A 26,341-nucleotide genomic window follows, 5' to 3' on the forward strand; every position below is an offset into this window, starting at 1 on the left:
GAATGCCACTTCTTCCCTGAAGCCTTCCCTGACACCACATGTCCAGGACAAATGAAGCTCTTCACTGGCAGCATTTTATAACTATCGTATAGCTATTATCATAGACCACAATTTGTCTTGGTATGCAACTGCGTCTGTGTCCCTGAACTGCAAGCTCCTGGAGGGTCAATGCCCCTTCAGCAGCCCCTGCAGCACGTGGCACTTTGGGTGCTCTATAAATGTCTGTCAAATTCTCTTGGTCTGGTACAGAAATTGAGAAAAGAGGAAATAAATTAGCAACGTGCTCCTTGTAGAGGGAAGGGGAGGCCAGGAGTGAATTGATGGTTAGAGAGGGAGGTGGGGAAAGAACAGTAAGGTAACCACTTCTCATAAAGATGTTCCTTACGTGGACTCTGAACGCAGAGGGTGGAAAGCCAAGAACAGAGGACTAACAAGGACCAGGAGGGTGGAGAGCAAGGAAGAAGGGTCTGTCCAAAGCCGGCTCCTGAGGTCCGGCACTGGGGGAGTGGGAGCTGCTGAGAGGAGAGGAGTGGGGACCTGGGCTCACTGCCAAGGTGTCGCAGTGACACAGCGGGTGCTCGCCAGTGGAATTCACCGAACGTGCCAAATACCGTAACGCACAAGAGACGCCCCTGGAACTTAGAGGACCCTCGGGGATGGGTGGACGGGGGGTGGGGTGGGGGTGGGGGTGGGCGGAAGGGGGGATGGGCGGAGGGACCTGAGCCGACTGAGACCATTTGCCACTGTGGAGCGGCAATGCGAGGCAGGACAACTGGAGACCAAGAACATCACGTTTCCAGCGAAATAAAATGTGAGCAAAGAGCCATGGCAGGTGGCAGTGACGGAAGCTCTGCAAGGGCTAAACATCCTCAGGCCCAGCACCAGGTCCATTTGTTCTGGTTGGACATCGGGGAAAGCTGCCTGTGGGGCAGCCTCCTAAACGCAACACCAACAGGAACCGAATGGCTTCTCCACCGACTGCTGCGGGAAGGAAAGGCTGGAAGGACAGGTGGCTTTATAGGAGGAAACGACCTGTAAACCAGGCCCAACAGCATCGATGTGAAGGGGGAACAGGAGACGGGGAACACCGGTGGTTTTTGCTAAGATCTTCAGGACTAAACTGGTTCTTATACTAAGGTGGTAAGTGGCCCCCTGCGGATGAAGAGTTCTGCTGGGAGAGCTACAGAAAAAGACCCGAGACTATAAACCCCTTCCCCAGCTGTGCAACTTTTACATATTAGAGAGAGAGAGGGAGTGAAATGAAAACCAAGTATGTACCACTCTAAAGAAAGTGCACGGTGGAGACAGGAGGATGATGGAGATGAAGACATTTTATTCTGACATGTTACAGTTATAGTGAGAACTTCCACGTTCCAAGAGTTCAAATAAGAATAGAATTTTACAAATTAAAAAAAATACAATTTATATACACAGTAGAATTAGCTAACATTACCACATAAACAAACAGTGCAAACAGAAAGGAAGCTGCTACTGTTGAAGTGACCAAGCTCCACGAGCCGTGGGGCAATACTGCACATCAACACTGCAGGCCTGGGAGGGCGCTGCTGGCCTTTCCGGAGGCTTTCTTGCCCCCCCCCCGGGCCGTGTCAGTGCGTGATTTTGCATCAGAAATGTCATATGGTCAGCTGGGTCAAGTATACAAGTGTCCATTCCTGTCCGGACTGTTAGTTAAACAAGGTCACAAGCAAATCGTCCCCCAGAGCACAAAGGTCCCCCAGTCGGGTGGGGACTCTTGGCCCCCTCCCCCATCACCTCGGCCAGGGAAACAGGAAACCATCTCTAGCCAACCCCAGCCCCAGCCCCCTGAGGGTTTCTGTTTATCCAGGTGCCAGGTTCACTGGGAGGTGATCAGGCTGGCAACAGGTGGGATATTGAGATGCAGATTTCTAACTAACAGAAATCAAAGGAGGGAGGCTTACAGTTATTTTGTTACAAGTGGAGCCCCGCTTGTCTATGGGCTTGTCTGGAAAGGGCAAGATGCCAGGAGAGGACACGAAATAACCTGCCTTCCCAGAGGGGCTGGGTTTGGGTCCTCCTTGGTGGCCGTCCAGTCCGTTCTGGGGGAGGGAGGCGTTTGCTCTCTGCCGTCTATCTCTGGGCTACACTGAAGGGAACAAAATATCTGGTGACTTAAACACGACGTGATGTGCAGGAGGCATAAATCCCGACACCACTCACCCAGGGTGTCCAGGAGGCCAGCAGCCTGCGACCCCGCCCTCTGGAGGTGGGAGATCCTCAAGCAGGACCTCAGTGCTACCAATTTCAGGAGAGGAAAGGAGAGGGAAGAGGAAAGCAGGTTCCTGGTATGGGCGGTCATGCCACTCGCCTGACTTAGGCATTGGTTTGCTTCTCAATAAAAGAAATAATGCGGTCAAGTTCCAAATGCTGCCTTAAAATACTGGCAGCTGGTTGAACGCAATCACATTTAGAAGGGCTTGCCCTCTGGTCCTTGTAATTTCCCGAACTACTTACTGGGAGTTTCATCTGTGTTTCATAAGTCAAGTGCACCCAAGAAGTTGAAAATTTTATAGGTCGAAGTAATCGTGGTCAGAGATTAAGAAAATGGAGGAATGGAGGGGCCAGAGTCATTGGCAATGATGCTGACGCAGCCCCCCCCCCCCCCCCCCGCGTAGGTGGAGTTGTTCCCTAGAGTGTGTGGAGCGCAAGACCTGAGCCAGCAAAGCCGGGCGGACACCCACTCCCCAGGCTTAAAGGCGGCAACAGAAGTCGGGAGGCTGAGGGGAGAGAACTGTGTTGCTGAGGCCTGGCACTGACGTCCTCAGGCAAATTCCATGATTAAAAAACAAACAAACAAACAACTAACGTAATGCAAATGAATGCCACCTTGACCCTCAGAGCACACCTGCCACATGGTTGCACGATGGGCCTAAGATGTTGCTAAACGTGTAGAGAGAGCACAAGAGGAAAGTAAGCGCAAATGCCTTTGGGTGCCTGTTCAGAGAGGACCAACCAGCCCAAAGGGAAACTAAGTCACTGAAAGGGAGGGAGGCTTCCTCCGCTTGATGTTAAAACCCCGGGGCACGTGCTGGCAGGAGCCACCTCCCTCTCCCCGCTGTTAACCCCTCCTGAAGTTTCCACTGCTGAGCCGCTCGGTAGGCTGCGGATGGCCAGCAGGAGGCCAGTGAGAAGTGCTCGCGAAGGGCAGACACCCTCTTCCTCGAATAAACATCTGCTGTACTGTCACACTCTGGCTTTTTAAGCCACATCGTGCACCTGGCTCAGGATTCACTCCTTTCCATCTTCTGAACAACGGCACCATTGCCCAGAGTCAAGTGAAGCAGCTTTATCTAGGGGTGCCCTGCTTTTAGGAGTGATGCCAAGATCCTCTGCGCTGGGGTTGCTTCACCAGGAAGATGCAGGTAAAACGTAAGGAAAGTTTAGTAATTCCATGGAGAAGAAAAGGACCAGGGTAAAAACGTGGCACTCGGAGACCACGGGTAATTTGGAAAATGGAGAGGAAGCGGAAATGCTGAAACCTAGGGCAGATGTGAATCTAACCCTACCGTCAGTTACTGTTCAGGAACTATTAGCGGGGTTTGAATGCTTTGTGCTTCTAGGGCTCTAGATTCACAGCACAGCGGCGAGACCAGAGCACCAGCTCACACCCAGAAGGAGAACCTCCCTCAAAATGAACTGCTGAAGATGTCAACTTAAGAGTCCCAGTGAAGGCGGGCCTCCCCGAAACAGGCGTAGTTTCCTCAGGGCCCAATTCCTCAATTTAGTAATTGACTGAATTCTGCAACTGGCATTCCACCCAGTGTTTGCCTCGGTCAAGGTCCCTCCCATGATGGTTTAAGGCAACAGCTGGGTTCCCTAGGAAAGGAGCAAAGAGGTGGTGGGGAACCTGCTCCGAGGCCCCCGCCAGTGGGCGAGGCCTGACTTCCCTTCCGGTCCTGGTGCTGGCGGGGAGGAGGGGCTGCGGCCTGTGGCAGCACTGGACGGGGGCGCGCAGGGGGCAGGAAACGGGAAGACACTGGCTGAGGTCACACAGGTCCAGACCCTGATGGCTTGGCACCACCCCCAGGAGCTCTGACGGCAAAGTGTTCGATGATCGCAGGCTTTCCAAGCCAGCGGGCGACTGGGAATCTTCCTGGCCAGCCGTGGCGGCGGAGCCCGAGCTGCAGCTCCCGGAGGACGGGCTGGCGCGTGGCGGCGAGGCCGAGCCGGGCCGTCACAGGGTCTGGTAGTGCTGCCGCAGCCGTGCCTGCAGAAACTCACGCGTCAGGTTGTGCCGTGTGATGACCCCAACGATCTAGGACGAAGCAAAAACAGACCCAAGTCACCTGCAGAGTGAACCCCACTGGGACGAGAACGTGAGGGACAGGAGTGGACAGAGCTTGCCCGGCCCGTCTCAATAAACGGCAGGGCCAGAATCAGGTCCTGGAAGGACGGGGACAGGCCTGACAACGTGATCAAGACACTCATTTCAAAGGCCACCTAGGGCTTCTCTGGTGGCCCAGTGGTTGAGAGTCTGCCTGCCAATGCAGGGGACACGGGTTCGTGCCTCGGTCCGGGAAGATCCCACATGCCGCGGAGCGGCTGGGCCCGTGAGCCATGGCCGCTGAGCCTGCGCGTCTGGAGCCTGTGCTCCGCAACGGGAGAGGCCGCGACAGTGAGAGGCCCCGCGCACCACGATGAAGAGTGGCCCCGGCTCGCCACCACTACAGAAAGCCCTCTCACAGAAATGAAGACCCAACACACCCAAAAATAAATAAATTTATTTTTTAAAAAAAGGCCACCTAATTTCTAGATGGGAACAAGATAAAGACACAACTCGCGATCGCAAGCTGGAGGCCAGTGGGATGAATTCAGCTCCCAACGGTTTCAGGTGGGCCGGCTAGAATCTGAATGTGAATGTCTTTTTAAACAGGGCCCACGCTCTCTAGCTTCTCAGCCACCACACGCAGCCTGCTAGGTGCGCCTGTGCAAGACGCAGAGCCCAGGGAAGGCTTCGGAGCGGCGGTGACCCCTTCTCCAGCTCAGAAATACCATCTTTCAGAGCTACCTGGGATTTATAATAACACATATTTGGACTTTGTCCTAGTTCCTGGCACAAAGCTCTCAAAACCCTTGGCACTTCCTAAGTGATGAGTAATAAGGGTGCCTTATTATTCCTAACAAGCCCCTTTCAACCACCCCAGCGTTTATGTTAACGAAGTAACTTTTAGAAAGCCCTTTAAGGATGGAGGCTGGTTTCCCAGGGAACCAAGTGGGTGACTAGAAGATTGGAACTTTCATTCCCACCACCCCCTCGCTGTGGGAGGGGAGGGCTGGAGGTTGAATCGAGCACCAATGGCCAATGATGTAATCAATCATGCCTACGTCATGAAGCCTCTATTAAAATCCCTGAGCTACAGGGTCTGGAGAACGTCCAGGCTGGTGAACACGTAAGGTGCTAGGTGGTACCAGAGAGGATGCAGAGCTGGGCACCCCTTCCCCATCCCACATTCCTTGCCCGGTGTATCTCCTCCATCCAGCCGTTCCGGGGTTACTAAATTATTGTTTACTATAAAAGGATATAAGTAACTGTTTTCCGGAGTTCTGTGAGCAGGGGGTCATGGGAACCTCCTATTTACAGCCAGTCACTCAGGAGCACAGGTGACAACCTGGACTTTCCGTTGATAACTGAAGTGGGGGGGAAGGCAGATGTGATGAACAGTCTTGTGGAGCTGAGCCCTCAATCCGAGGGACCCGACGCCGCCCCCAGCAGACAGCGCCAGGGCCGAGTTGAGTTTAGGACGCCCAGCTGGTACCCAGAGAACCAGAGAACTGCTTTGTGTGGGGAACACCCGGCCTCCTCCGCCAAGCCAGTGACAGACGCACAGCAGAGCATGAGAGTCCAGAGAACCAGAGTCTTCCCTAAACGGGTATTTTCCACAGCCATCGCAGTGACTCACAGCTGTCACTGAGGTTGGCGTCCCACACCATAAACTGCGTTAGAACTGTCAGCGCGGCTGTGTTTCAAGGAACACGATTTGACTCCCTGCCACTAAATCCGCGTAAGGACACGCCGTGCCGTCAGAGGGCCTGCTGTGGCCCTCACTTTGGAGAGGCGTCACTTCTTGGAGGGCAACGAGGTGACACCCACCGAAAGCCTCAAACAGGTGACCGTTAATGGTGAAATTTAACTAGATATTGCACAACAGAGGACAACTGAATGAGAGACCGGACTGCCACGCGACGGAATGCTCCCGAGCTGTCAAAGTATCCCAAGTGAACACTTTCTGCTGTGGAAAGTCATTTCCTATAGATTAACTGAAAAATTAAGGTATTAAACAGGATAAATAGTGTTAACATCTTCACTAAACCTTGACATATAAAACCTCTATGTCTAGACACAGAGGAAAAAAACAAGATATACTTTGAAAAGTTAACATGGCTGCCTCTACAGAGATCAGGGTTTGGCATTTCTTTTTCCTGCCTATCTATATTTTCAGATTTTCCTACAAACACCAATGTTTGTGGAATAAGAAAAACAATGGAGTTCTAAGAAAGAGAAAACAATGGGAAAATCTGTAGCAATAATTACTAGGTATTTTACTTTTCAAAACTCTCCAAGTATTTTGTCTGAAACTCCCTCATTTACTGCTACAAATTCCCATAACAGGGGGGGAACTGACCCCCTCCTCAAGGAGGCGCCATCAGGTCAAGGGTGAAGAGGAAGGTTTCAGGACAGACAAGGCCCTAAGCGCTTCTGGGCCTCAGAGGGAAGACCAGTGAGACGCTGGCGACATCTGCCGGCCACACAGGAGACGGCGTAGAAGAAACACCCCGGAGGCAAAGGGGAAGGTTCCCGAAGCTACCGCAGTCTCCCCCTCCACCCCTGGGCCCCTCACCCCCGGTGGGGAGCCACAGAGCAGGTCGGGTCTGAGAAGCCTCCCTGCGGGATTCTGCTGCTCCTTCCTGGGTGAGAGGCCCCGCCTCCCCAGCAGCACTGCCCTTAGAGGGTCCCTTCCAGAAGATGCGGCCACAGGCACACGGCCCTTACGCGCCCTTACGCGCCCTTACGCTCACCTCTCCCACCGCATTCACCACGGGCAAGTGCCGCAGGCCCATCGTTCTGAACAGGTTGAAAACTTGGGAGACGTGGGTGTTGGGGGAAACAGTGAAGGGCGCGGGGTTCATGTACGGGGTGACGTCCTGCAGAGGAGACAACACAGGGGACCTGTGGCCTGTCCTGCCCGGCCAGGATCAGATGCCAACCGTGCAGACGAGCAGCGGTCCACGCAAGACAGGCCCTCGGCCTCCGTGCCTGCCCCCGTCCCCAAGGGAAGCCCGTCTCACCACGATCATGCGCGGGTTCAGCAGGGTCAGGTCCAGGTCGTGGATGTCAGGGTACCGCGGGTAATCCTCGGCCATCTCAGCGTAGGAGAGGCGCGGCTGGCTGGCACTCTGCAACCCCAACCAAGACAGTCCTCGCACCGAACGCAGCAACTGGCAGGGTCACCTTTAGAGACCCCCTCCCTCTGCGTCTGAGAGCGGGGCGGGGTGGGGCAGGGGCGGGGCGGGGCCAGAGCAGGTGCTGCACAGCCAGCTCTCCGCCAATTCCCAGCTGTGTCTCCCTGGGCCAGTCCCCTAATCTCTCTGAACTTCCCTTTCATCTGTAAAGCAGACCTGAGCTATTCTCGAGAAAAGTGCTAACTAATAGTAGCTGTGTGGGGTGACTTGTGTCACCCCAAAAGATACGTCCGAGTCCTAACGCCTGGTACCTGTGAACGTGGCCTCATTGGAAACAAGCCCTTTGTGGATGGAACCAAGTTAAGATGAGGTCATCTTGGAGTAGGGTGGGCTCTAAACCCAATGACTGCTGTCCTTATGAGAGAGGAGAGGACACACAGGGAGAGAGTGGGTGACGAGGAGGCAGACGTGAGTGGGGAGCCTCCAGTCGAGGCAGGCCGAGGACCGCTGGCGCCCACCACAAACGAGGAAGGCGCCTCCGGAGGAAGCACGGCCCTGCCGACACCTGCGTCTTGTCCTGTGGCCTGAGAACTCTGAAAGGATACCCTGCTGTTGTTTGAAGTCACGCAGTTTGCGGCGACTGGAAATGGCAGCCACAGGAGACTCACACGGGAGCTTCGCGACTCCTCCTGCATTCTGAGTCTTCTGGACTTTCCCTCAGCTCTCACTGCTGCTGACCATCAGCGGGCAGCTGGGCCGCCACTACCAGCTCTCGAGCAGGGCACAGGAAGCACAGGTGCTAGTCCCTGCCCTGCCCCGCTCTCCTCCCCTTAACTCCCCTCTGCACACAGCCCTCCCCGTCCACCGGTGACTCGGGCCAGCTCTGGCGGCTCCTGTGTGCAGGCCCTGTGTAGTCTGGCCCACTTCATGCCTCCAAATTCCCTGTCCCCTGTGCTCCGCACGTGACCTTTCCCCCATTCCAGGAGAGCTGGGCCTCCCCACAGGCCACACCCCCAAGCCTGAGCCTCTCCACCCATGGCCTTTTCTGGCCTGCCCATGCGAGCTTCTCTTCTGCAGGCCAGTGAGACCATGAGTGACCTCAGCTGGCTGCCCACAGGCAAGACCCAAAGCAGGAGAGTCAGTCTGGAAACTAGTCCTCTGGGTGACTTTTTCAGGCTCCATCTGAAGGGGTCAAGTGTGTCCCAGGTCGCTATAGGGACCACTTTGAACACAGCCCACCCATGCCTGCTATCTCGACAAAAACCAAAGAGAAAAAAGAAAACTACAGGGGAATCGATGAGAAGAAGGGTATTTCTCTGGATGACACATGTAACAAAGTTCATTCACGGCAGACATTAAAGGCAGAAACTACATTAAGAGCCCACCGGCCAGAAGGACACTCAGCCCCGGGTGAGGAACTACGGGAAGAGGCGCCGGAGGGCAACTCACAGCTCTGCTCGGGCTCAGCGCAGGGACCCTGCCTGCAGCGGGGGCCACGCGGCCACACACACCGCTGCACGGCAGGTGCACGGACTGTGCTCCCGCCACCCTCGTGCCTTCCAGAATCCTGGTGGGGACAAGAAAGGAGACTCACCGACTGGCTTTCAGAATAACAAACTCCTCGGACGAGCAGGGTGACGAGCTGCGAGCGCAGGATCAGGCCGTGGAAGGTCAGTGGGCGGAAGCGCTCCTCCATGGTCCAGTCTTCGCTTGGGGACTGGTCAGGGTATAGGTTGGGGTAGGGAGTGTATCTGTTATACAGAAACCAGACGCTGCCTAGGACACCCTCAGCAGGATCACTTCCCGTCCACGTCCCCGACCCCCTCCCCCAAGCCCCCCGGACAGCCCCGGCGGGCGGGCGAGGGGCTGACGGCCCCGCAGGCGGCCACGCTCCCTCACCTCCGCTCGAGCATCTGCTGCAGGAGGTCCTCCTTCTCGCCCGGGTCCTCGGAGGTCACGTGCTCGTCGCACACGTTCCGCAGCTCGCTGGATGGGTAGGACTTCATGGACTGGCTCCGCCTGCGCTGCTCACCGGCGCGGGTGAGGATGCTGCACTTCTGTGGGTGGGAGGGGCGGCGACGACGGCCAGCTAGCGCGGGCGCGCCAGCACCCACTCAGGTGAGGATGTGGGTGACAGTGCGGGTCAAAAGCACAGGCCTATGCCGAACTGCAAGAAACCTTCACGGCGGCTCAGGGGCTTGTGATTCAAAGGAGCCTCTTGGAGCCCAAGGTTTTTGCCAGCCCAGCACCCCTACTCCTTTGATCTGGGGACAGCATCTCAATGCTCCTACGTCACGTCTTGGCGGTCCTATCAACTGACGTGCCCCCCAGCCTCCGAAGCCAAGGGTGGGCACATGACGCAAGTGAGGCAGTGGGACTCTCCCTCAGCGCAGGTGCCTCCTGGTACCTGCAGAGGGGCCACCGGCCACCTGCTCGCCCAGAGTGCACTGCTCCTGGTGCTTCAGCTTTCCTGTCCATCCTGCAGTTTCCATGGACTTTTTTCTTTCTTAAGTAGGTCAAAGTCCATTGTTGGCAACTCAGAACCCTCCCCGATACAACCTGCACCAAATACTCAAGACTGATGTTTAAAACAACAATCTATCCACGTGCTTGCTGCAGTGGGAATGAACACACGTCCTGATGGCCTAACACAGTCCTTACTCATTGCGTAGTCTATACTCACTGTCCAGTCCACACTCACTGTCGCGTGCAATGAAAAGAGTGCTGACTTTCACAAGAGCCAACCAGGGCCACCCCATCTACGGGGTGTGACAAGCACGGCATCACTGTGGGCAGCAGGGAACCACTTGTCCATCGCCCACCTCTCCTCCGGGGCCATTTCCTTTACCTTGTACTTGATGTTGTTACTGATGAGCTGGTTGCCCTTCATGAACTCCTTCTCATTGCCCCGGTTCTCCGTGACCACTGGGAAGGCGTGGTGGACAGTGGTACGCAGGATGCTGACCAGAGACTGGATGCGGGTGTGCGGGTAGACGTAGGTCAGGTTGGGCTCCATGATGTCGCTGGCTCGCAGTCTGGGGGAAGGAGGGAAGCGGTCCGCACTCGTGACAGAGTCCACGGCACCGGGAGCAAGCCATGATGGAGCTACGCTGCCTCTCCTGCACTGCCTGGACCACCTGGGCCCCTTTTCTGAACCATCTCTAGCAGTTCCTTGAACACACTCATTCCTTGGTACTTCCGTCCCCTTCACACATGCTGTTCCCGGTGCCTGGAATGCCCTTCCTTGCTCTGTCAGATGTGTGGGCCAAGACCCTCAGCTCAATATGAATGTCCCCCCTCCACAAACCTCATCCAGTTGCTCAGGGGTTTGGCCATCGCTCCTCAGCACCCCATGGCACATGCCAGTATCACCCCTGAACTGCTAATTATACTGGAATTAAAATGTTTGGGCGTCCCTTTAGACCAGGGATGGCAACTGTCACCCACAGGTCCAATCTGGTCACGCTCGCTCGTTTACATGTTGTCTGTGGCTGCTTCTACACTAAAGCGGCAGGACAGAGAGCACATGGCCTGCAAATATTTACTATCTGGCCCTTTCCAGAAGTTGGCTGACCCCTACGTTAGACTTTAAGCACCTTGCACGATCCCAGACACGGGAGGCCTGAACTATCTGTCGGCTGATGGATAAGCTGGTGATTATGCCCAGAGGAATCACTGCTGATAGGACGACACCTCGCTGGGCACACACGAGGCAGCTAGTTCTCACTCACAGGGCTTGGAGCCTAAATTTAAACACTCAATCATAACACTTCCTATTTAACCAGAATGCCACAGCGGCCGAACCATCCACGAAGCGGCCCTGCCCGCCCCAGTCCCCAGCTGCACGGGGCCGCTCCACCATCCCAAACACACTTGGGTACAGACGTGCTTGCTGTTGGAAGGACCTTGCTGTTGTTACTTACCTTCTTCCAACCCAAGAATCTGAATTACCGTTTCCTACCTAATACAAACATTCCTGGGCCCTAAAGTCTGTAAATTCTGGAACTAGGACATGAAGAGAAATCCTGGCCTTACTTGTCCATTTCCACCTCCGTCTCCCATTCTAGAAGCGGCACGCCTCGCAGGCCCACGTGGATGTCATAAATGCCCTTATTGAAAAAGTCCCCTGTCCATTTGGCCACCTGAAACACAAAGCAAAGACTTGAAAAGAGGCCGCTGTGGGGGAACGTGGCCCCGAACCTGAAGGAGGCCTGGACGGGGGGCGTGCTCACCATCAGGGTGACCATGATGGGGAGGCCGTACGTGATCTCGCTGGTGGACTCAATCAGGATGACCGTGAGACTGATGCTCATGCGGACGACCCCGCCCAAGAAAGCCGCAGCACCAATCAGGGCAAAGGTTCCCGAATAGATATGGCCCAATCCGATGTAGCTGGTGAAGAAAGAAACCAAGAACACGCCTTAGAATCACACTGGGGGTGCGGGAGGGAGTTATGATTTGCACACTTGTGCATACATACTCAAGTGCACGCTCAGGCGCATGCACACACACACACACACACACACACACACACACACACACACGCAGTACCTTTTGAGAACGTTGGCAACTAAACGTCCAAAAGCAGCTCCACATAGCAGGGAAGGCACAAAAAGGCCGCTTGGAACAGAAATGCCGTAAGTCCAACATGCAAGCACGAAATAGAGGACGAAGAACAACGCCAAAGTGATGGGGCTAAAAGTACCTGCAAAGCCAGAACAGACCGACCTGAGTCCCGCTAAGATGCCTGCCAGGGCCCACCAGACTGCGTTGGCTCCCACCAGGTCCTTCTGCGCGCTGACCGGTTCACCTCCAGCACCGGAGGCAGACACCCCAATCTTGTCTGGGTTGGCATTACCAATGAAAAGCCCTGTTCTCGCTTAGAATGAAGGGCAAGCCTGGCTCTGTCTCACAGAGTAACCATTCGTTTCCTGCCCCAAACCCCGCCCTCCTGGATACTCACTATCCTGGTGGAAAAGCTGAAGGATGCCAGACTCCTGCGAGTTGAAAAAGAGTGTGGCCATGTCATTGTAGGTCTCATTGGGACAAAAAAAGGTCTTGATGCTGGAATTCACTTCTTCTGATGTGACCTAAGAAAAAGGAATCAAAAAGTCAAATAAGGGCCCCTGAGTAGGGCATCTGAGACTTCAAGTGGGATGTCTCCAGCGAGGTCGAAAGAGTCTGGTTTGCAAGCTTTACCCGTAAATTAAACAGGCAGCAGAAAAAAGATCGATCCCCAAGAGCAGCCAACCGTGATACGGTGTATTCCTTGCGTTTTGAGAAAGAAAGAATCAGGAGGAGGGCCCTGTTCATGCACATTCACAATAAAAATGTAACTACACTTAGGGTTCACCATGGTCTGGCTCTGCCTCCTCTCCCAGGGCTAATTTTGTCAGTGGTGCTGCGGGAAGCCTGGCCCCAGAGCACCATGGATGGTGGAGGACGAGGCAGGGGACCGACGAGTGGCCGGGAGTGGACAGGCGTCTGCGGAGGAGAGTCCAGGGCACGGCCTGACCTAACGCGCCAACTTTGTCCCAAATGGAAAAAGCCTCCACCCGAGTTTGCTGCACAAGAAAACCCACGTACACGAGGCCCGATGCAGACACCGCGCTCCTGGCTGCACAAAACCCAAGCTGGGAGGAGAGATTATTTCTCCACATCCCAGCCCTCTCATTCTCTTCACCGTTTTGTGTGAGCAGATGAGCTCCGGGCACTGCTGGACTCATTACAGGGCGAGGGTATCTGTTTTCTGGTTGGCGAGGTACAAGCAGCACAGGGGGCAGACCTCACACCTCTCACTGGGCAAACAATTAGAGAGTGCTTCTTGCAAAGTTAACTAAGCAGACTTTTCCTGGATTCCATTCTATCGATATTAATGACACTGTAAAGATGCCCTTATGTGGACCCTGTAACAATGCCAGGTGATGGGTTTGTATAACCCTACCAGGTGGACCTGGCTGGGCAACACGGCTGGATGAAGGCTGCTGTAGGAGACAGGAGAGCGCCCCCTATCGGCAGAACCTGGCAGGGAGGAGCTGGCAAAGGAGACGCGTGTGCGGAACAGTGAAGGGGGGACAAGCTGAGGCGACAGCTTAATCACCAGCACATGCAGTGTTTCCCAAACTATGCCTGGAGGAACCTAGTCCTGAAGGTGCTCTGGAAAGAGTCCTGTGGTCAAACGCATACAGAAGTATCACAGCACTTGCTGGAAATCGGTGTATCTGTGAAAAGCAGAGAACAGGCTCCATGATCAGGTGGATTTGACTCTCACACTGCCACCCTCTAGTGACCTTGGGAAAGGTCTTTAATTTTGTGAAGCTTCCGTTTCCTCATCTATGAAATGGGAATAATACCCACCTCATGCTATATATTACTAGCTGGGTGATCTCAGGCAAGGCCTCAGTTTGCCTCAGTTTTCTCATCTGTAAAATGGGGATAATACTAGCCAACGTGGCAATGGTAAGGACTAAATGAGGTCATGTATGTACAGTGCTTAGTAGAACACCTGGCACACAACGAACATTCCAAACATTCCTAACACTTACTGGAACTTTAAAGGCCCTGAGAAATCCTGTATTAAAGAAACCTACTCAGCTCTGGTTAACCCATCTGACCACAGAATCCTTTTCCATTTGTTTGCTCTTGAATCACGTGTATCAATGTTCCTTAGAACACACTTTGGAAAATATTGGTCTGGTAAGAGGTGGCCTTGGGGAATAGCCAGTAACAGGGATCAACAAACATTTCCTGTGAAGAGCCAGACAGTTAATATTTTAGGCTGTGCAGGTCACATACAGTCTCTGTCACATGTCCTTCTTTTTTTTTTTCCCCAACGCTTTAAAAATGTAAAAACCATGGACCGCAGTTTGCCGACCTCTGACCTCTGACCTAGTACATTCTAGCCGTTCACTGACTGTTCCTGGGGACAAGGAAGAGGCAGCCACTCAAGACAAAAGCCCAAAGGGGCTCAGAGGGACTCGAGTGGCTCCCCGGAGGCAACAAGACATGTACTTAGAGAACCTCCAGCCTCCACCCTAGAGGCCGGCTCTCAGACCCACCGGACTGGACTGAAAAACACAGGGTACAGTAAGCTCCAATGCCTACCTCACTCAACCGGCTCTTTCGGGGAAAGGTGCTAGAAAACATCACATACTCCTAGGAGAAGAAAAGGAGAAATGCAAAGAGGAGGCATGCCAGTAAATGGCCTAAACCCAGCAAAACTAGAAGATGCAGGACGAGCCAGGACCACCGTGTGCCCTGAGGCAGGCACTCCTTTCTCCCGTCTGAGGGGTGCCTCTTACATCCCGAGGGTGAGGCTGGCATGCACCTTTCAGGGGTGGGGGGCGTCAAAGAGTAAACTGAGGCTCGGAGGAGAAGCAGACAGTCAGCATCCTGAACGTCTGTTTCCAATTAGTTTTGTTCAACAAAGAGAGAGAGGGAGGGAAGGAAGGAGGGAGGGGGACGGGCGGGGAGAGAGAGGGAGAGGAGTTCCCTCTATGAGAGCCAGGACTGTTCACAAAAGTGAGAAAGAGAAAGTTTGGTGCACATCCTCTCTTAGGTAAAAAGACTACTACAACGCCTGCCCCACCCCGGGCAATCTGAATCAGGTGTGGAACAATGAACCCAACACATCTATTAGCTCTAAACTGAGGCAAGCCATACATTTCCGGATTCTTCTGTTTCGCGTGTGTAGGACAAAGGTAGCAGGTGCACCAGGGTTACCTGGAGTGCGAAGGAGTCGTTACCAACTTGACTTGCGGAAGACATCTGTCGGCATTCTCCTAACACCATGGAGGCCACAAACACCACCACGGTGGTCACCAGAGACACCAAGAGGCTCTCCAAGACTCTAGGAGGCAAAGCGCAGCCGTTACTGTGGATAAAAAGTCACCTGGTCCTGGGAACTCAAAACTGCCCACCTCCACCCCTCCTTTCCCCCAAGAGCACGCACAGCAGCCCCTGCAGTTAGCACGCGTGCAGGATTTATCAGTGACTTGCTGCACTCCAGCAATTTCCATGTAAAAAGTGGGCAGCCAGTAACGTGGGCTGCTGCGGCCACGTCATCTCTCTCCGAGGAATGAAAGGCCTTCCGTTTTAAGTCCTGGGGCGAGAGTCTACTGAGAGTGCACCCCTCGGCGGGGCCAATACTGACTTTGTCATGCGTCCTGGTGGCCAAGTCCAGAGAGGCGGGGAGTGAGCCAGTGGCTCTGATATAAATTAAGCCCAGCCTCAGTCTTTGGGCCCATCTGACAAACAGATTTCCATTTTCAGTCTTAGACATGACATGAAAGCTGGTGTGGGAAGTGGGGTCCATTCCCTGGGAGAGATGGCCTGGTCCACACAGGGCCTGGGGGGCCACGGCAGGAGGGGAGGTGACTGCGTGGGTACCTGACGAGCTTAGGTTTCGGGTGCACGTTTCGCATACGGTACTTTGCAAGCCTCTTGTTCAGACAGTTGAATGTGGCTCCCAGGAGGCCGCCAACGACCCCCATCACGACGAAGAAACCCAAGTCCATAGCTGTCCAGAGATGACATTTTTTATCAGAGTCAGAGCACTGAGAGAAGGGGCAAGGGAGGGAGAGAGAAAAACCAGAGTGCCCATGAGAACAGGAAGGGACGGGAGCAGAAAAAGACAGAGACGAGAAGCGATCCTGCCTTCTCCCTACAAGAGCCAAAGCAGTGCTGGAATCCCGCCCACACTGAGCACAGGGCATGCGGGAGACGACAGGGGCAGGGATGCACCTACCCTTCTGACAGCTTCTCTCTGGTACTTAAGAGCAATTTTCACAGGTCAAGAAAGAAATTTGGGGGCAAGGACAAAACGTACCTTAAACTCGCCAAAGTTCAGCAATCCAGGGAGCTGGAAGGAACCCCAACTTCCAAACTGAATCCCAGAACGGAAGAAGTTGAGGGTGAAGGTGGCAGACATGGAGCAAAAGAGCTAGGGGACAGGTGAAAAAACAAGAACACTCGATAGCGACAGGTCCTGCCTTCTCCCAGACGTGTCCCCACCAACCTCCTGCTCCGCACAGAGACCGGCCAACTCCAGGTCTGGACACAGGGCCCTGGTGACCACGGCAGTAGATACACCACAAGTGTGAGAAGTTGGAAATCAGGCTATTAGGAGTTTTCATTCAGCCTTTTGCGAAGGACTATTCATTTACAGCCTATTATGCACCAGACCCTGTGCCAAAAAAGGAACCGTAAACACCAGAGGAAGAATGTGCTCCCCTGAGGCAGGAGATGGGGGTTCACATCAGGACCATAGCCGGTCTCACCTATCAGGTCGGATGGTTCGTCAGGAGAGAACGGCAGCAGCTTGACTAAGGATGGGAAGGGTGTTAATATGGGAAGTACAGAAAAGTCCACAGTTTGCAGGTTATGGGTGTCTAGAGCAAAGGAGTTTCCAGTAACGTCAACTCTCTTGGTCTCATCAGAAGCACAGGTTACCTAAAACTATCGATTAAATCGAGCCTTTTATCACCGTGAAACGTCCCTCATTCACTTTGGTAATTCCCCTTGTCTCAAAGTCTCCTTTAACGTTAAGAAACTACTACACCAGCCTTACTTTGGTTAGTGTTCGCATGGTATACCTTTTCTGCTCCTGTTATTTCCAGACATTTGTAACTGTATTTAAAGTATGACTCTGGTAAACAGTAAAAGAGGAAAAAAAAAAAACTACTGGTAAATGTAACGGGTAAGAGGTGTCCAGTTTAAATCTGGGGGGTGTGGTTAAGCTCAGGGGAAGGTCTTCCTCACCACTTTCCACGTGAGCCCTTGGTTCCAGAAGGATGAGCCCTCCTCCAGACTGAACAAGGTACCCCCAATGGGGGCCCCGAAAGCTGCAGCGACTCCGGCGGCCGCCCCTGCTGATACGAAATCCCGCTTGTCTCTGAGGACAGAAAAGAGAGACGGTTTATCTGAGAAACAGCCCTCAGGCTGCGAAAGGCAAGTTTTCACTTCCTTATGCACTGACATTTTAACATCTCGAGACCCACGAACAGTCAGGGCTCATGAAGGGCAGGTCTCTGGGGAGGCAACTCGGCAGCCAAAGCAGTTCACCTATGAGCCAAACGCTCTCCCCAGAGGAGCTCCGCCAGGTGGGGGGACTCCCTGACGTCCGTTGACTCTCAACATGGGTTCTCAGGAGGCAGACTGGAGGGTCTGGTGTCACCGCTGAGCCACTGGCTCATCAGACCTTCCTTCCAGAAAGCTCAGCACCAGAGAAAACGTACAAGTGTGGCTGTGAGCAGAGGGGCAGGTGACAGTGACCGGCAGGAACGCCGAGGCGAGGAGGCGGACCGCAACCCGGCCCCTGGGCCCCTGACTGCAAGGGCCTTGCCAGGTGTGCAGGTCAGTAACACACGCAAATCCCACGGGCTGAAGAGTGCCCAGAAGCAGGCTTCCAAACCCGAGACGCGGCTGACCAAGCAAATAAACTCCATCCTTGATAATATGCCTGTGGACTTCCTGGTCGTATGTTCGATCTTGGACCACATTCTTCGTTGTCTGAGATGCTTCTAGAGGCCCTACGTTACGACAAAATGGAAGCCATGATGCCTGCTTGGCCCTTGTGCTCCTAATCTTCAGAAGAATAATTCAAAGCCCACCTCCTTCTGGATGGTCGGGTTCTGCACGCAGCCCGCCCAGCAGGGGAGAGTGTGAGCCGGACTAGAGCAAGTGTAGGGTCTCAGTGGCAGTAAATGAACGGCTTGTTTTTTCCAAAAAACACCCCAATTTCCAACCTTTCCATACCTGTCACTTCGGAAATAGGGGAAGTTAAACTGGATCTTCCGTAAAGAGAGGCTCTGAAACTAGAACAAGAGAAAACAAAGTCAGAGAGGGGCCCGAAGCTGCAGGCATCCACAGCGCCGGGGAGTCCCTGTAGCCTGAGCGCGCCTGGGCAGGGACTGCGAGAAGGAGTCTGGGGCAGCAGATGGGAAGAGAGGCGGCTTCGGGGAGGAACTGCTTTTCCTGCCCCCCAGTTTCTAGGCCCCTCAGAAACTGCATTTTGTACATAGCGAGTCCAAAAGGAAAAGGGGAAATTGCTGAGCGAAGGGTTAGGCGGAACTGAAAGCTGCTGCAGACGTCATGGGGCAGAGTCACCGAGGAAGGGCCAAGGGGGCCAACTCTTAACCTGCTCGACAAAATCTCAGGCCGCCGCACAGCAACTCCCCCCCCTTAGAACATGAGATGTAAACGGCCGTAAGCGACAGTTCATAGGGAAGTGAGACTTCTCCACGTGGACCAGCCCGTGAGCATGGGAGCCTGGGGTCCTGAGCGAGCTCCTTGGCTTCCCTAAGCCTCAGCTCCTCATCTGAGAAAGAAGATGATAAGGGCAACTCAACCCTTGAGGTGGCTTTAAAGGAGCCAGTATATGAGAGTCTGGCCCGGACAGCACCTAACGCTAACGAACGGCAGCTGCTACTCCCGCATTGCTTCCAAAGGAATCAGCATAGACCTGCACCTGAGACCATCTCAGCCAAGGCTTCCAGCCTCTCCCGAGACGCTCCACAAAGCCACCCTGCGCGGACGTGCTCGGCAAAGGCTGTGGGAGCACCGGGTGACTTTCATTTGAACAGACTTTCTCTCTGTCCCATTCCTGCTCCTAGGACTCAGCAGGGCCTCGTCAAAGCCTCGAGGTACCAGCTACCTGCTCTCCTGGGAGACAGACCATATCGTTTTCTCGTCAACCCAAAGTGACAGCAGATTCCGAAGCCGTGTTGGGATGCTCCCGATGGATTTTTTCCAAATTCAACCACAGACACGCCCCGGTGCAGGAGGCCCACTCGCAGGGGTAACCCGCCCCCGCAGACCATCAACCCTTACCTGCGGGAGGCCAGCCCCTACCACTGCTCCACTGTGGATCATGGGGCCTTCCTTCCCCACGAAGAGCCCTGGAACAGGTGGAAAAGGGGGAGGCCATCAGTGAGCACAGAACGGTCTGGGTCAGGAGACCTTTGTTACATAGACCTTTCTCTTGACAACTATAAAACAAAGATGATCCTATGACTTTGTGAGAGAAAGGGTGAGTCAAATTCCCATCAAACAGGAGAAAATAATCTTGAAATTCTACATCGGGGGTCAGCAAACCATAGCCTGTGGGCCAAGACGGCCTTGCTGCCTGTTCCTATACAGCCTGAGAGAGCTCCGAATGGTCTTTACATTCTCGCATGGATACATTTTAAGCTGTCATGTAAGTTGGGCACCTACCTAATAGCTTCTTTTCTTGCCTCTTGGCCCACGAAGTATAAAGTATTTATTATCTGGCACAAAAACTGCTGACTGTGCTAAAAGCCACCTCCACAAACCAATTAGACATTCGTTCTCCTTCAAGACTCAGGGGTGTGCCGGTCAGATATCTCTGAATGGTAACTAATGCAGAGCATCTGTATTTAAAAAATAACCCATCAACAAACAGGGCAGAAACCTGTTTGAGGCTGGGGCCTTCAAATCCGAACCTACTCAGTGTACACACATGATGCTTCTTGTCATCTTCGCCCCCTGAACGCTTCAAGGATAAAGGTCAGAAAAGACCCTCCTTACCTCCAGCCACACTGAACAGCACTCCAAAGACTTTGCAGAGCAGGGTCCGGAGACGCACGATTCCGGGCACCTTCACACCATTCAGATAGCATTTGATCTCGGGTATCCCAGAACCCGCTGCCACTGGCTGATGGGGAGAGCAGGTACACCCAGAAACTCAGACTCCACTGGGTCTACGGTTCACCCTGGACAGCCTCACCAAAGAGGGCGAACTGACCCTCTTCACCAGAGCAGCACCCACCCCCCTGCCCGCCATGGGCCTGTGAAACCAGAGGCTGCCCCTGCCCCCCGGGCTTCTGACTCAGTAGGTCTGATGCATTTCTAGCAAGTTCCTGGTGATTCAGCATCACCTGGGGGGGCCTTTCGACAATCGATGCCCTCCTTCACTACCGGGGAGTCTTACCTCATTCGTCTAAGCTGGGTATCAGTCACTTTTAAAGTTATTTTAAAGTCTTTTTAAGTTTAAAGCATTTAAGTTTGAAGTATTTTAAAGTTATTTAAAGTCATTTTTACCGTTCCCCAGGTTATTTCTAACGTGCTACCAAGGTCGAAAACCAACCTTCTCGTCTAGATTGTTCCTCTTTAATCTCACCAGAGGCTGAACAATCTCACTTTCAGAAAACATCTCTAAGTGAACGAGAGACCACTTTTTCTACGGGAATCTATATTCGAAGTCTAAATCAGTTTCTTGACATTTCGAAAATGGAGATGGAGAAAATGAGAGGAAAACCTCATGAGCAAAAAGGCGACACCCCACCACCTCACCTCAATTAGGACAAGAAGGCTCGCGAAGAAGACGAAAGTCAAGTTGAAACCCAAGAGTTCAAGGAGGGACAGGGCGAGGCAGCCTTTCTGGCTGCACTCCTCCACCGCTACAGACATGGGGTTAAGGAAACCGTGCCCGCTAGCTGGGGCGGTCCTACCGTCACTTGAAGTGAGGCAGCTTCTCCTCTTCTGAAGCACGGTGGCTGCTTACTGCACACCCTCCTGTTCTCCGTATATAAACTTAAAAAAAACACAACTGCCTGAGATGTCTCCTACATTAGGAACCATTTTTAAACTATGAAATACTTCAAACATTATGAGAGGTAAGGTACAGACACCTGTACTCCCACAGCCCATGCCTTGACAAATCTCAGTGTTACGCCACATTTGCTCCAGGTATTTTTTTTAAATGAAAACATTAGATACCATTAAAAACAACGACGACAACAACAAAACCCTTTCTGTTTCCCTCCCTCTCTCCTGGAAGAAACCACTAAGCTGAAACTCTTGCGCATCCTCCCCTGCAAGTTTCCATGTGCGTCCACATTGTTCTAGGTGCTTCTAAAATTAAAACAATTGCATTGCACTTGATGCTCATTCTACAGCTGCCTTTTTCCTCTCCCTCAACGCTTTCTGAGAATTAGTCATGTTGATGGAAAAGCTCTGGTTCATTTCCTTTGACTTCTACATAAAACTATATCATGTGAACATCAATTTTCCCACTCTCCCATTTGGTGGGATTTCAATCCTTTGCCATCACAGAGCTGCAATGAACATCTCTGTGCATGTCTGAGGGCCACATTTAGAACAGAAACTCAGGAGTTAGGAAGGTGCACCTTCCTATGTATTTGATTTTCATTTCCCTGCTGGTGGTGAGGTGAGCACTTTTCCACAGGTTTATTTATCGGCTAATTTTCCTCTTCTGAGAATTGCCTGTTCACATCCTTTGCTTGCTTTTCTATTGGGCTGTTTGGACTTTTTTCTTACTGAGCTGCAGTTCTCCCTCTATTCTGGATACTAATTATTTGTCTCTTAAATGCACGGGAAAAACCTCTCCTAGGCTGTAAACTTGTTTTTTAGTTATGGTGTTTTATTGTTGTTTGGGGTTTTTTTGTGTGTGTATAAATAGAATATTTACTTTGATGTGGTCAAGTTTATTGATCTTTTCCCCTTCACTCTGTGCCTCCTGGAGTCCTTAGAAATTATTCTGTACTCTCAACATTACATCGTCTCTTCAAGTTTTGTTTCGCCTATTGACATCTTCAGTCCATCTGGAATTAATTTATAGTACAAAGAATCTAATTTTGTATTTTTCCAGGTGGATAACTGATGTCCCAGCATCTTTTATTAACTAATCCATCCTTCCTAATTTATAACACTAACTCTGTCAGTTACCACATCTCTATATGTGTGTGGGCCAGTTTCTGCTTCTCTATTATTTCCCACTGATCTAATTGGGTATTCCCGCACCAACATGATACTGTTTCAATGACTGTATCTTAAATTATATGTCTTGACATTTAGTATGGCTATTCCCCTGTCTGTTGTTCAAAACTGTCTCAGCTACTTTGGGCTCTTTACTATTCCACACAAATTTAGGAAGAGACTTTTCGAGTTCCAGCAACAATCTACTGGAATTTCCATTGGAACTACAATGAATTCATAGATTGATCAGGGAAAATAGGCATCTGTGCTTCAGGTCTTACTAACCATGAACATGAGCACCTTTCTATTAAAGTCTTTCTCTCGTGTCCTTCGATGATAATGAAAAACCTCAAACCCAAGTGGCTAATACGTAGCTCTTCAAAGATCACGTCTGCTGTTAAACTCACTTCTAGACAGGAAAGCAGAGTCAGCAACTGCTGACGTCCGAAAACACCATGACCCGCGAAAAGGATACACGCCTGCACCACTCCGAACTTGAGCTGGGTGAAGAGCCGTACAAAGAAGTCCACGAAGAGACCCACCTGTGAAGAGCACGTGGGCGGTCACCCAGGTCTCCCCGCTGTCACAGGCACTCCCCTTGAGGCACCGCCCCTTCCCCCCACTGCCTGTTCTCGCTGGTCACCTGCACCAATGTTACCAACAGGCCACGCGTGAACAGGCTCTCCTTAGTCACTGTGGCTACAGGAGGGTCCCACCTGAGCCTGGTGCCTCGGCCCCTCCAAGCACAAAAGAAAGGGGTGCAGCTAAGTTGTCAGAAGGAGAGTTAAAGCACAGAGGGAAAAGGATGGTAAAAAAGATCGGAGACCAAGGAAGACCACTGGTGCTTGGAGAGGAACAGTACAGACACGTGTGAGGGCCTGCTCCGCTCCTTCCAAACGCAGTTTCAAAAAGCCTTTGCGTGCTTTAAAGGGCATCAGAGTTGCGTGGCAAGAGAAGTATGAAAAAGTGTCAGGATTATGATTTTAAAAAAAGGAGTGGGGGGGGTAAGGCAGTCTCTGTTATAAAAACGAACAACTTATTCGCTGGCTGGAGCTTGCCCTCTGACCCCCTCCGCCCCTTGGCCCATCGTCTCCCCACGCCCCGCCTGCTCACCAGCCCTGTGCAGACTCCAATGGCAAACACCATCATCCACTTCACCGCCTCATACCTGCGACCTTTCTGTTCACAAAGGAAAGAAATGATTCTGTTTATTGCAGGCTTATGATGACAGCAGGGAGGGAATACATCTCAGCCAACCAGTTTTAGACTAAATTCCATAGGGACAGCAAGCACGGTGATGATGTCTGGGGTGGCAGGTGCTTTATAATGCAAGAATGAAGAAGGTTAAGGGCCGGGCCAGGAGCACTGACAGCGGGCACTCTGGTTGGCAGGTTGAACGACTAAGTAATAAATGCAGATATCTCATGAAAAGGGTTAAGAGGCCAAGGGGTAAAGAAATTTACTTGAGTATTTAGAACAGAAAAAGAAGCTGTCCTAAGACCTACTTGGTCCCAAGAGATCAATAAAGGACTCACCTTATTATCCATGGTCTCCAAAACCTCCAGGTAAGGGTCATTGATACAGCGATCATAATCCAAACTCTGAAAGAGGGACGTATGAGTTAAAAAAAAAAAAGTCCCAAGCCAATAGGAAGAATTACCAAAACCTGGAAAGGGATAAAACTCCCAGTTCCTGCCACTCAAAGCACAGGTGGGCACAGCAGCACCCAGGAGGAGCTTGTTAGAAACACACACCCTCAGCCCCTTCAGACCTGCAGTATCGCAATCTGCTTTATACGGACATTTCAGCAGCACCGCTTTAGGTGTATACTTCACGCTTTAGGAAGTCTTTTGCTTAATTTTTAATTAAATTAAATTAATCAATTAATTAATTTTTGGCTGTGTTGAGTCTTTGTTGCTGCGCACGGGCTTTCTTTAGTTACGTCGAGTGGGGGCTACTCTTTGTTGTGATGCGCAGGCTTCTCATTGCGGTGGCTTCCCTTGTTGCGGAGCACAGGCTCTAGGCGCATGGGCGTCAGTAGTTGTGGCTCACGGGCTCTAGAGCTCAGGCTCAGTAGTCGTGGCACACGGGCTTAGCTGCTCCGTGGCATGTGGGATCTTCCCGGACCAGGGCTCAAACCCGTGTCTCCTGCATTGGCAAGCAGATTCTTAACCACTGAGCCACCAGGAAGTCCCAAGAAGTTTTAAACTACATATTTTTAAGTGTCCTGTTTCTGCCAAACATTAAAAGACCTTCAGCTGTCACTAGTGTTACCCAACTTACTCTATTAGATGAACAAATACTTCAATTAACCAAAACCAAATTAATTTAGAAAGTCTAATTTTAAGTACCTTCTGCAGTTCGTGTCTGTGAAAAAGAGGTTAGTCACGAGACAAACGTGGAGACTGTTTTCCTTAAACTTCGCAGAACACAGCTGTTCTGCAAACGCTTTGCAGGTGGGCCAGAGTCATTTCAAGAAGCAATTCAAAGTAAATAATTTTATTTCTACATCTTGCATGAGAAGCAGCAGTTTGGCACCAAAGGAAAACAGTCTTCTGTGTGCTCTCTCCCCATAACCTGTTGCTACCTACATGTCAGCTAGTGAACAAACTGGACACTGGCCCGGTGGCCACACTCCCAGACAGGAGTTGAGTCAGCCAAACAAACACAGGTGTGACACGTGACAGTTTTTTCCATTTATATGACTACCCAAAGTCCAAATTCCTTTGTTAAAGGGTCCTGGAGTAACAAGAGCCGACTGATTAAATCAGTTATCATCCACCCAGATACAGAAGACTATATAGCCATAAAATAATTCTGACAGGTCTACAAAGACAGATGGGGAAAATGTGCAAAAATTAAGTAAAAAAGGCAAGATGCAAAATAAATAAAGGCAGATGCAGAATAAAATGTATAATATAATCCTATTTTGATTAAATAAAATTAAGATTTGTATGTCAGCATACAATGCAAAACATTTGGGAAAACTGTTAACAGTGGTTATCTCTGGTGTTTTAGGAGGCATTCACATCTGGATATGATTTAAAATTCTCCCAGCAAACATGGTGTGCTTTTTATATTAGAAACAAAATTGTTTTCCTGATTACAAAACAAAAATAACTCAATCTGTAAACTATACTTCTGCTGGGAAACTAGACCCATCCGTGAATAACTAAATATATATATGTATTTAATGACTATACATATATACACATACAAAGTCTACACATATACGTACATATGGTAGACACTTGAACAACGTAGGGGTTAGGGGAAGCGACTTCCCACACAGTCAAAAATCCGAATTTTGCTATTTCTGCCTCAAAAATGAAGAAATTGATAAATGACTCACCCAAGGGCAAGAAGCTGAGTTTGGATACTAGCTCTTTTGATTCCACATATTGTGATCTCTAATGGAACACAAAGTTTTCCCCACACTTAGTTAATTTAAATATCTGTAAAATGAAAATACAGGCACTGTATTTATTGGAAAAAACCTGCATATAAGTGGACCTGAGCAGTTTAAACCTGTGTTGTTCAGGGTCAGCTGTATGTATACACACACATGTGTTTGTGTATATGTGTGTGTGCATATATACACACACGTATATATTTTTTAATCAATTAAGTGACATCACATTCTAGGAACCAACAGAAAAAAACTGACATGTTGAAAATATGACTATTCTTCATAGCAAATATGTATAAAAATCACTGGCAATTAACTATTTGCTTGATGGCTCTAATAACACTGTGACTCCATAAACATTGAAAACGCTTGCAGATGTCCAGAATAGGCAAAGGTATAAAGATGGGAAGTAGATTAGTGGTTGCCTACGGTCAGGGGCAAGAAGAATGGGCAGTGACTGCTAACAGGTGCATGGTTTCTTTCCGGGTGATGAAAATGTTCTGAAATTGCTTCGATGATTGCACAACTCTGTGAATATACTAAAAAAACATTGCACTGTACATTTTAAATGGGTAAATTGTATAGCATGTGAATTATGGCTCAATAAAGCTGTTAAAGGGACATTTAGAAACAACTGCAACACCAGAACACCAATCTTTTTTTCTTTTTTTAAAATAAATTAGCTGAAAGTTTGACACTTGGTAAACAGGTACCAATGAACTATATGATCTGTTATTAAAACCTGATATTGTCTGG

General features: G+C 51.2%; 1 protein-coding gene across 2 annotated transcripts in view; it reads right to left on the bottom strand.

Moving 5' to 3' along the window:
- Window positions 1-1,311: 1,311 nt before the first annotated feature.
- The window catches only part of CLCN6 (chloride voltage-gated channel 6), a 28,782-nt gene continuing 3,752 nt past the window's right edge, over window positions 1,312-26,341 (bottom strand). The window contains exons 3-24 of one of the 2 annotated variants that reach the window (XM_060141411.1): window positions 23,712-23,777; window positions 23,290-23,355; window positions 22,652-22,718; window positions 20,752-20,858; window positions 19,987-20,113; window positions 19,270-19,337; window positions 18,196-18,254; window positions 17,200-17,332; window positions 16,268-16,381; window positions 15,829-15,995; window positions 15,163-15,289; window positions 14,545-14,595; window positions 12,404-12,530; window positions 11,992-12,145; window positions 11,673-11,832; window positions 11,476-11,582; window positions 10,289-10,475; window positions 9,340-9,497; window positions 9,035-9,191; window positions 7,327-7,434; window positions 7,057-7,182; window positions 1,312-4,294 (exon numbers count right to left, since the gene is read on the bottom strand). In XM_060141411.1, the coding sequence (XP_059997394.1) occupies window positions 4,214-4,294; window positions 7,057-7,182; window positions 7,327-7,434; window positions 9,035-9,191; window positions 9,340-9,497; window positions 10,289-10,475; window positions 11,476-11,582; window positions 11,673-11,832; window positions 11,992-12,145; window positions 12,404-12,530; window positions 14,545-14,595; window positions 15,163-15,289; window positions 15,829-15,995; window positions 16,268-16,381; window positions 17,200-17,332; window positions 18,196-18,254; window positions 19,270-19,337; window positions 19,987-20,113; window positions 20,752-20,858; window positions 22,652-22,718; window positions 23,290-23,355; window positions 23,712-23,777 (2,517 nt within the window). In that variant the 3' untranslated portion in view covers window positions 1,312-4,213. The remainder of the gene's footprint in view (window positions 4,295-7,056; window positions 7,183-7,326; window positions 7,435-9,034; window positions 9,192-9,339; window positions 9,498-10,288; window positions 10,476-11,475; window positions 11,583-11,672; window positions 11,833-11,991; window positions 12,146-12,403; window positions 12,531-14,544; window positions 14,596-15,162; window positions 15,290-15,828; window positions 15,996-16,267; window positions 16,382-17,199; window positions 17,333-18,195; window positions 18,255-19,269; window positions 19,338-19,986; window positions 20,114-20,751; window positions 20,859-22,651; window positions 22,719-23,289; window positions 23,356-23,711; window positions 23,778-26,341) is intronic. The other variant, XM_060141412.1, reaches the window with a different exon arrangement.

The sequence above is a fragment of the Lagenorhynchus albirostris genome, chromosome 2 (assembly GCF_949774975.1).
Source record: "Lagenorhynchus albirostris chromosome 2, mLagAlb1.1, whole genome shotgun sequence".
Classification (NCBI taxonomy): Eukaryota; Metazoa; Chordata; class Mammalia; order Artiodactyla; family Delphinidae; genus Lagenorhynchus; species Lagenorhynchus albirostris.